This window comes from Triturus cristatus, chromosome 11 (assembly GCF_964204655.1).
Source record: "Triturus cristatus chromosome 11, aTriCri1.1, whole genome shotgun sequence".
Lineage (NCBI taxonomy): Eukaryota > Metazoa > Chordata > Amphibia > Caudata > Salamandridae > Triturus > Triturus cristatus.
This window is the reverse complement of record NC_140594.1, coordinates 202,035,985-202,046,829: the sequence shown is the minus strand read 5'-3', so window position 1 is coordinate 202,046,829 and position 10,845 is coordinate 202,035,985. Positions and strand designations below refer to the sequence as shown.

The following is a 10,845-nucleotide window of genomic DNA, read 5'->3' as shown; positions in this document are numbered from 1 at the left end:
CCGAGTCAAACTTCGGATCCGAAAACTCCGGGCAAGAAACCATCTGCACCAAAACATTGGGCGCCGAAACACTGAGACGCCAAATTCACCTAAAAAGCATGCTTTCGGTGATCCGCTCGACAAACGGGATCCGAAACAGAAAATTCTGGTTATACATCCAAAGACTGGACATATTACCACTAAAGTGACTTTAAAGAGGGGTGCTACTACAGAAGAGGAACACCATTTCCCCTTGAAGAAGAGAACTGTTGGGACAAATCCTTCCCCTCCACCTCTTCCTTCACCTTCTCTACCCCAGCCTATACCTGTGCCAACTTCACCTGAGCACTCACCACCACACACACCTGACAATCCGGGTGATGGGGATAGGAACGATAATGATGACATCAGCCCGAAGATGTGTGGGATGACTATAATACTGATTCACCCGCTGACAACGATCCAGACATATATCCTACCATGCCCTCTCCACCAGATGACAGTGTAGGATTTCTTGATTTATTAAGTAGGGCTACTACTTACCATGGGGTTCCATTAGGTAGAGAATCCCTTGAAGAGGACTTCCTTTTCAAGACACTACACAACACACAAAAGTCTACACACATTTTGCCCATGTTGAAAGGTATGACCAGATATGTGGACGACATTTTTAAGGATCATGTTGGAGCACGTATCCTTACCCCTAGGGTTGATAAAAAAATGCAAGCCTGCCCTATTGGATCCAGCCTACATAAAGGGTCAACTACCATTAGATTAATTAGTAGTTTCTAATGCACGTAAAAGGGCAAACTCCCAGAGTACTGGAGTCGCACCACCTCCAGATAAAGAGTCTAAACTCAGGCAGCTAGCTTCTGGCGCATTTGTAATATGCAAGCGTTGCTAGCACGGTATGACTGCGCACTCTGGCATGAAATGGAACAACTCATCCAATTTCTACCTCAAGAACACAAATCAAAAGCACAATACCTGGTATGTGAGGGACAGTTAATTTCTAATAACCAAATTAGATGTTTCCTAGATGCTGCTGATACATCCGCCAGAGCGTTTAACATCAGTGTTCTTTTAAGAAGACACGCCTGGCTGGGCATATCAGGGTTTAAACCAGAGTTTCAAACTTCAATATTAAACACACCCTTTGACAAAAAACACCTTTTTGGGCCGGTGGTAGACACTTCACTTGATAAGATGAAGAAGGATACCGAAGTGGCTAAATCCATAGGAACCCTTCAGTCTCCACAAGGCCATGGTTCCTTTCGTCGCTCCTTTTATCGCGCAGGGTCCAAAAATACTTCCTCCGACAATAACCAACTCTCCGGTTCCAAGAGTTTCTTTCGAGGCAATTACAGAGGAAACAACGACAAGGGCAGAGGTAGAGGTTCCAATATACGTACCTCACCATCCAATACAGAGCAGTGACTTGCCCATAGTCCCCCCCCCCCCCCCCCCCCCCCCTCCGATCAATTAACACCTGTGGGGGGATGACTGTCACAATTTCTACCAAAGTGGCCATCGATAACAACAGACAAGTAGGTTCTACAAATTATCCATTCTGGTTACTGCCTGGAGTTCATCAAAACTCCTCCAAACATTCCCCCAAAGTCGCACAGACTTTCACCGGATCACCTAGACCTTCTCAAACAAGAAGTACAATCACTGCTACTAAAACAAGCCATAGAGCCCGTACCACCGCAACATCAAGGGTCAGGCGTGTACTCCTTTATTATTATTATTAGTTCAATTTGTAACGCGCATGGCTGCCCCAGCAACGGGGCGTCCCAGCGCGACCCTGACCAGGACCAGACACCAACGACAGACACAGTAGGCCACACAGTCTAAAAAGACTCAGCAGGACCTAATTCCAAAAAAGGACGGCTCTCTCAGACCCGTATTGGATCTCGGAGAATTCAATCTATATATACAGTCAGACTACTTCCACATGGTAACACAGCAACAGGTACTGCCTCTTTTGCAAAAGGGCGACTTTCTTTCTACTCTAGATTTAAAGGACGCCTACTTTCATATTCCAATCCATCCGGCTCACCGCAAATTTCTTACGTTTGTGGTAGCAGGTCAACACTACCAATTCAAGGTGCTCCCATTCAGAGTTACCACTGCCCCCAGAGTCTTCACAAAATGTCTGACGGTAGTAGCTGCGCATCTCAGAAGACAAAGCATACATGTCTTTCCCTATCTGGACTGGCTCATCAAAGCCAGCACATATCAGCAATGTCGCAAGCACACTTCAGTAACCATTCAGCTGCTTCACAAGCTAGGGTTTTCAGTCAATGTGTTAAAATAACATCTTAAGCCAAACAAAATTCAGGATTACCTAGGAGCCACTCTAGATACTCAAAGGGTTCTAGCGTGTCCCAATGCAGCAAGAGTTCGAAATATTCAGAGGCTCGTCCTCACACTTCAAACCACTCAGTCACTTCCGGTTCGAGTGTTTATGCAACTGCTGGGAATGATGGCATCCTACATCATGATCGTTTCCCACGCCAGGTTACACATGTGTCCACTTCAAGAATGCTTAGCCAGTCAATGGAAGCAGTCACACGGTCTATTAACCAATCTAGTGTTGGTAAGCGGCCGTACTCATCGCTCTTTGCAGTGGTGGAACACACAAAACCTGTCTAAGGACTGCCGTTCATAGACCCGATTCCACAGACAGTGTTAACAGCGGATGCATCGCTTACTGGCTGGGGAGCTCATCTTCAATAGCACACAGTGCAAGGGCTGTGGAGCCTACAGCAAAGGTTGCTTCACATCAATCATTTAGAGCTCATGGCAATCTTTCTAGCGCTCAAAGCTTTTCAAGATCACCTGTCAAAGCTGTACTAGTCCGAACAGACAACATGACAGCTATGTATTACATACAGATGCAGGGGGACACACACTCTCTTCAACTGTCCCACTTACGCCAAGACATCTGGAGGTGGGCAATTCACCACAACATTTATCTCCTAGCAGAACATCTCCCAGGAGTCAACAATCAGATTGCGGATCTCCTCAGCAGGCAAAGCTATAAAATACACGAGTGTGAAATTCACCCTCAAGTCCTCCATCAATACTTCCAAACCTGGGGATTCCCTCACATAGACCTGTACGCAACACCCGAAAATGCAAAATGCCAAAGCTTCGCCTCCAGGTATCCACACCCGTTGTCCAAAGGCAATGCTCTATGGATAAACTGGTCACGGATATTTGCCTACTCTTTTCCACCTCTCCCACTCATTCCATCAGTGGTTCGGAAACTCGGGCAAACATCACTCATGCTAATATTAGTGGCTCCAACACGGGGGTCGTCAACCCTGGTTCACACCCCTGTTGGAACTCTCTCTGGTACCACACCAAAAATTACATTTAACTCCCAGTCTCCTCACACAGAGCCATGGAGAAATCAAACACCCAGATCCCAAACAACTGAACCTCGCGATCTGGCTCCTGAAGTCATAGAGTTTGGTTATCTCAACCTTCCACAAGACTGTGTATTAGAGAGGCCAGAAAGCCTACCACAAGGGCCTGCTACACAGCTAAATGGATCTATTGCAATAACAATCACATCAACCCTCTTGATGCTTCCATACAGAACATACTGTGCTACCTATTACATTTGCAGCAGTCGGCATTGGCCTATACATCCTTCAGACTGCATCTCACTGACATAGCAGCCTACCTTCAAAAACTCGTCCCTCCCCACAGTTGGCTGCCTCGTCGGAGGGCGAGTCGGAGGTTGAATCGTCCCTGGCGCCACCGCATGGGTTGCCGAGCGATCTTCGCCTCATTCTGGGCCGCGGCTGTCAGAGGGCTTCGTGCCACACCCCAGGCCCGTCTCGTTCCCCCGCGCAGGTGGCTGCCTCGGCGGGGGTCGGGTCGGCGTCACTCCGGGGCCGGTGCGGTTCCAACTCTACTCCGGTCTCCACTCCGGTCCCCGGTGCGGGGTGACTTGGAGGCCCCTTGTCCGGCGACGCCGGCTGGTGCCGACGTCCTACCTCAAGCAGCGGATTCTACGGCTCCGCGCAGGGGTCATACCGCGGATTCGTCTTCGGACGCTCCTTCTTCTCTGGAGGCATGCATATTGGTGTCGTCCTCCCCGGAGACTGGTCGCCGTGTGGTGTCTTTTTCACTGGCGTCGAAGGGCAGCTCCCCGCCCTTCCTGGGGCAGAGGTGTTTGTCAGAAGAGCGACAGGTCCCTCATTCTTCGGCTCCTTCTGACTTCCAGGTCTGGCCCTTGCCTGCCCTGCTTGGCCTCAGGGACGGCCGCCTTAGTTTGCAGCCGTCGCCCCTGAGGAGCTGATTTCTCCACCGCGGGGCCCTACGGAAGCGGGTGAGTCCTTCGCTCACGCGGTGTCCACGGCTGTGGGCATCCTGCGCATGGGTGATCTGGTGGCTCAATTTCCGGCGGATCATCTATTGGAGGTCCTCCACCAGGGCTCTGGTGGGAGGGAAATCTTACTTCCCTTTGAAGGTTCGCTCCTTTGTTTCCTGACGGGGGCTTGGAAGCGTCCTGCCTCAGGGGACCCGGTGCCTCAGCATCTTCTACACCGGCACCTCCCGGCGCCACGTGACCCGGCGTGTCCTTCCCTTCACCCCTCAGCCGCCAGCCCCCTTTTGCGGACTGCTTCTCCCTCCCTTCCACCGCTGTTGACTCTGCCGTCCTGAGAGGCCCGCTGGCTGGACTCTTGGGGACGCAACATGTTCGCCTAGACCAGCATGGTCCTGCGGGCCCTTAACACCTTGTGTGTGCTGGCTACTGCCTCCTCCTGTTTGTGGGATTCGGCGGAGTCTCTGGGATCTGCAGCGTCCCAGGAATCTGGCCTGGTGGACTTAGGGCATCATGCATTGGATGGCCGGGAGCTTGCAACGTTTATTCTCCGCTCCGCTCTGGACATCTCGGAGGTGCTGGGCCGGGCCATGGCTTCCTCAGTCGCTCTCCGTCGCCATGCTTGGCTTTGGAACGGAGTATTCACTGAGAATATTCGGGAGCGACTCATCGACCTTCCGTTTGATGGCAGCCTGTTGTTCCATGACCCGGCCGACACCGCCATCCAAAGGCTCTTGACAGGGCTCCGTCCTCCTCCGTCCCCTCCACAGTGACTTCTGAGTTGGGTTGATTCTGGGCCTTCTTAGACCGGCAGTTCTTGCTGTGCAGTGTGTTTTCTAGCCGTTTACGTCCTTCCTTGGGACTTTGGCATTGTTGGCTGCTGGACGGCCCTTGTCTTGATTGTGTGTGGTTCTGCAGGAGTTTTTGCGCAGACTTGCCTCTAAGATTGGGTCTTCTGCTTTGTTTGGGCTGCTTGTCAAGCCTTCAGCGGGGGTGTTTCTTTCCCCGTGGCTCTTTTGTTTTTTCCTCTGCGGCAGAAGTTCTTCCAATGAGGGTTCCCATATCTTGGGACTTAACGTACCCTATGTGGGGTAGTGGTAGCTGTCATATGGCTTGCGCTGTGCTAGAGGGTTCTGGTCGCCTTCCGGTGCCTGTTCTCCATGGTGTTTAGGTAGGCTGCTTTTTCTTCCTGAGGTCGTGTGCGCGGCCACTCGTAGTGGTGGCCTGGGCATCTCCTCCTCTCCGTGCTCCTGTCCTGAGGTCTGGGATGATCCTGTGTTCTCCCTTGCTAGGCGTCACCTACTCGGCCTTCCTGGGGCCTCGAGCTGTTTTTCTTGCTTCTGGCTTTGACTGCCGGCTCTGTTCTGGCTGGCAGGCTACTTTCCATCTGGAGCGGGTTCGCCTTCTTTTCCCTAGATTCCTTGGGTCCTCTAGGTGGCTGCTTCTTCTTCTTCCGCTTTCCTGTCTTGGCATTGGGCGGAAGCTACGTTGCCTTGTGAGGGGAGTGGGGTACTTCGGCCTCTCAGTCCTTGCCCTTGGTTCCTCTTCAGCCTTCTTTCCCTCCTACATCCCCTTGGGTTCGGTGGGGTTCTGCTTGTGGGGGTTCCCTTGGCCTGGCAGGGGCGAGGTTATACCTGGTCCACAGCTCTGGTCCCCTGTGGGGCCCTCTTTTCTGCATTGGCTGGTGGGGTCCTTTCGCAGACCCTCCTCCCCAGAGGGTATTGCTAGGGTATCTATTCTACGTGAAGGAATCTGCGGCTAGTAGTCTCTATCAGATGTACGAGTTACTTACCTTCGGTAACGATGTATCTGGTAGAGACGATTCCAGCCGCAGATTCCTTCACGGCCCACCCTGCCTCCCCTATTCTGCGAGGACCCTTGGGTTGGCCTCCGGTACTCGCCTCCCGGTGGGGGGGCTGTGTCTCCTGTGAGTGCCTTCCTTGTTTGTGCGGGTGACTCTGTCGGGGGCGGTTCATTCCTCCTTGGTCCTTGGAGGATGGGGTTCCAGTGCTCCGGTGCCCTGCTGCTCTGGCTGCTCCAGGTTTCGGGGGGATTGCTTTCTATCCCTGTCCTCCCTGCCCTCCTTCCATTGCTATCCTCTGATTAAGGGTCATCTGGCTTTGTCTTGCCCTTGTCTCTTGTGGGTGGTTGCCCTCTAGGTTCGGGTGGCTTGGAGGTTTGTTGTCCCTGTCTGTTTTGGGACTGGTCCCATTCCTTGCTCAGGATGGGGAGGGTGGGCTTCCTACATGTGCCATGACTTTTACGCCTGTTCTTGCCTCCGGCGCACAGGGATGGGAGGTTGTCTATGTGCTGGCAGGGTGACTGTGCAGGTTTCTGATTGTTCTTCTTTCTTCTTTCCCTGCCCTTGGGTTCTGCGGTGTTGGCACCACCCTGGTGGTGTTGTTAGTCACCGTTTCTTTCCAATTTCTCTGCTCTTCGTACACTGTTCCCATGCTTCTACAGTTTTTTTATCTGGTAGTTCCGCGTTGTGGTGCGGAAAAGTTCTCTGAAGAAAACTGACGTGGGCGCGCCGGGCTGGTCTTATGTGATCTCGCTGACGTCACGTACGTGGATGACGCCTGGGCGGAGTCGCGTGATGTCGCCTCGCCCCCGGCGCGCAGGGATGCTGTAGCAAAAAGTTTCCGAATCCAGTCTCACGCCTGGGGATAATTCTACGTGAAGGAATCTCCTGCTAGAATCGTCTCTACCAGATACATTGTTACCGAAGGTAAGTAACTCGTACATTAACACACAAGAATAGAGAAATTGAGAAACATCTGAGACAGCTTGTCAACAGTATATTCTCCGCTGCTGCAAACAGTGGCTAAAACAAAACATACTAATCACAGTAAAAAACATACTGCACTTTGGCACGTAATAATACATGATAAACATCAACAAACATCAAAGGAGCACATAAATCAACATGAATTATAAATCTATCTTTACTCGGCAATCTTATAACAATTCTTTTTCAACCTATTGTATACATTTAATAAACTTGACCAACAATTGAGGGACCTACCCTTTCAGGATTAAATCCATAGCGTGGCTGCAGATAAAGACGCCCATTGTGGAAATCGCCTCATCAGTGGTAGTAAGCACTCTATAAATGTAATTTCAATGCAATACAATACATTGTGAAAAATCATGGATATAGCTGTATCCTAGGTAGACTGACTTAAAGTGGCAAATGCAGGCAATGTGGGTTAACGTTCACTTTATACATTGACATAGCCTGGCCACTAGGCTAACCATCTTCTAGGAAGGCGCAAACTCCCCTTAATCCAGCAACCTACATTTTAGCCAAATGAATCTCTTTTTTTAATGTAAATTGAAAAAGTTTGAGATTGGGTTTCATTTATTGAATATACATTTATATATAGATTGTATATTGAAGTGGCTATGCTTTGCAAAATAAAGCTGATCTTGTTAAAAAGGACATCTCTTTGGCCTTTTGATTTACTCTCTGTTTAAACTGATTAAAAGCTGTTCAAAGCGCTTTGACCTTTAGAGATACCATGGTTCTTTCTGTGGACTTGGCCAATGGATTAATATCTGTTATATATCTTACAGTGCTCTCTACCCAAACCAAGGACGTCAAGCTACCAATATTGGGTGTTCTAAAACCTTGATACATTTTCAAAAAGGAGATCTGTTCGTCAGATCAAGTCAAGTCACAGATGCGCTTGTGAGGAGTGTCGTGGCAGATTGAATATTGCATGAAATGCACTACATTGGGCTAAACCCAACCAAGAATATTTAAAGGAAAAGGCTCTGGCCTCACAGCATATTAGTGAAAGCGACTTGCATTTAATGACCTATAAGAGTGGGTTTAAATATGTACTTTTGTTGTTCTGAGAAATATGGTATTAGTTGTTTTCCAGGGAAGTCAAGTAAGTCCTGTATCATCCCCGTGCGTCAAACCAAACGGGTATTTAGACTTCTGAACCCATTCCAAAAAGTCTTAAAAATATCAAATCCCTTTTTAGATGTTGCCTCGAGGTAGCAATTACTCTGTGTTGTCAGACCCATTGTTTCCAATGCATAACGTTGGCTTTTTGTAGCCCCTTGCTCGTAATAGGATTTCTTTGTTTCGTAGCTTAGTTGTCTGCTCTTGATTCAATGGATTTCCTTCCTATTCTTGTGTTTATCTTGCCCATTACCATTTAGGTTTCAGTGTTCGGAATGGATGAGTTGTAGCCTTTCACTGCTATGTCAGAGGGCTTCTATTTTTTCTTTATTGCTTAGGACTCCTCTGTCCTCCCCTGCTCCCTCTCCTTCACACTCCGTTTAAAATATTTTATGGGAAACTTTTATTTAAAGTATTTTTTTTTCTTGCGTGAGATTGATAACTGCAAAATGCTACCAGACTGCTCACTTCAATTATTTGTTCGGTTTGTTGCCCACCATGTAGTTTTAATACATTTTAATTTACCATTCTAACATGGCATGTGACCTTCTCAATCATTGAAATTAATGACATGAAAAAGGCACTTTTTCAAAAATGTATTAAGATAGTGTATATTCCCTACTTGCCATGGATTTCAAACCACTACTTTACTACTTTACACTACTAAAGAGAAAAGGTGGTATGCCAACACTGTAACTCTCGAGCCTGTATCCTACTAAAGCAGTGAATACAGAAGTATGGCCTGCTGCTAGTAAGGAAAGCTCTTTCCGAAAGCTTGAATTGAAAGAAGCGGACTGATTCCGCTGTCAAGATCTGGGATCCTAAAGCCAGGAGTTCTTCAAATATAGCACTCAAGCTTCTATTACCTCCACTGGTGAAAGGCATGGCTCCATTTCAGGAGACTAGAAGGCAGGGCTGTATAGTTCCCACCACCACCCACAGCCAGAATCTCTTTTTTGTCATCTGTGTTTAGTTTGAAGCATTCGCATTTAATTTTGGCAAATTTCAAGATGACACAAAATTCTTTCTCCAGCAAATACCTAAGTACTGTTGAAAGCTAGCAACCTATCTCACAATATAGAAATCATCCTTTCTATATTGCATGCCTCTTTTCTTTTATAAAGAAATTAGAATGCATTTTAATCTTAACACAGTGAAACTCCTTTTGTCCTGTATTCTAACTTTCAATGGGAAATGCGCAAACAAAATCCACATTTTCATAGGCTGTAGAATCCTGCAGGTAATGGTTTAAATTATATAAAGAATACATGAACATTTTGGCAGTGATTTAATAAATTTTACCTCACATGTCTGTCAATTTATTTCAGGCGAGGACGGGGAAGAACCCAGCTCGCAATGATGCCTCGAGCACTGCATCGACAGACCATGCCAGCTGTAAAAGCAGAGAATGGAACAATACAGGAAGAGTCAACAACCTCTTCTCCACCTGCAGAAGAGCCAAAAAAGATGTCAAATGCAGACTTTGCCAGAATGCTCCTCAAAAAGTAAAGTTGTATTGTTTCTGGAAAACATGAACGCACCTCTGTGGAAGTCATTTTGGATTTTTTCCAGCAATATAAAGGAAAAATGTTGTAAACCAGTTTTAAAGAAACTGTTGAAAATTGTGATTATCATCTGTATTTTAGAGGAAGGGGACTGTGCAAATATGTTTTTTAAAATGCCTTGTGTGATTGAAAGATTGAAATTGCTGCAGTTGATCTCTCATATTGAGGGTAGGGACTGCATGTACTTCCTTTATTGCTTAGACACCTTACATTTTAAGATTCTAAAAAAAAAACTGAGGCATAAAACCCATAAAATGTTTATACAGTTCCATCCATTTAAACACATCAGCTGGTGGCATACATGACTTCTCTACACTTTTGAGGTATTCCACAGTACTTTCTACCCACCCCATCTGTAACCATGATATTTTTTTTCCTTTTAAATTCAAGTTAGCATCTATTTGTACTGTCACCACAATGGCCTACTTTATATCTGGGTGAGTAGGAAGTAGTTGTGTGCAGTATATGAAATGGATGTTTCAATGAAAATTTTTTTATTTTTTATATTGTGCATTGGTAAATACGTTTTTGGCACATTATTTAAAGGTTTCCTGCAGCCAAAAACTGGAAGCAATAGATATGCTTTATTCCCAGATTGTTTGTTGTAGATCATTCTTTCTGTTAACCTGGTTATATACCTTCTTACATGGGGGTAATGGGTGATTTTATGTTATTTTTGTTCCATGTACAATGTAAAGTGCAGATAAAATGTTTTTGTTTTTTATTAAAACAGTTCCTCTATACCGTTTTGTTGTATATTAATCTAGACCGACTCTGATCGGCTATGCAAAGGATAGGAATTTTCCTTCTTGATTAGTTTTCTGCCCTAACTCTTAAATGTTTCTTAGAAATGAAAGGAAAACAGTTATTAAAAAGTGAATTTTAGGTGCTGCAGTCTTTCAGCGCAGATCACAAGATGAATTCCCCAGATACTCATTTGCTTTGTTAAATGGCTCTTAATGTTACAACTATATCGCTTTCAAAGCACATGACTTGGTTTGATTAGGAGGGAGCCAATTCTGAAGCATGGCTGGTGTAGGAAC

General features: G+C 46.8%; 1 protein-coding gene across 1 annotated transcript in view; it reads left to right on the top strand.

Annotated features, from left to right (window-relative positions):
- The window catches only part of SART3 (spliceosome associated factor 3, U4/U6 recycling protein), a 484,862-nt gene extending 474,319 nt beyond the window's left edge, over positions 1–10,543 (top strand). Inside the window, exon 19 of the mRNA XM_085635725.1 lies at positions 9,566–10,543. Coding sequence (XP_085491851.1) covers positions 9,566–9,746 — 181 coding nt within the window. The 3' untranslated portion in view covers positions 9,747–10,543. The remainder of the gene's footprint in view (positions 1–9,565) is intronic.
- Positions 10,544–10,845: the final 302 nt, after the last annotated feature.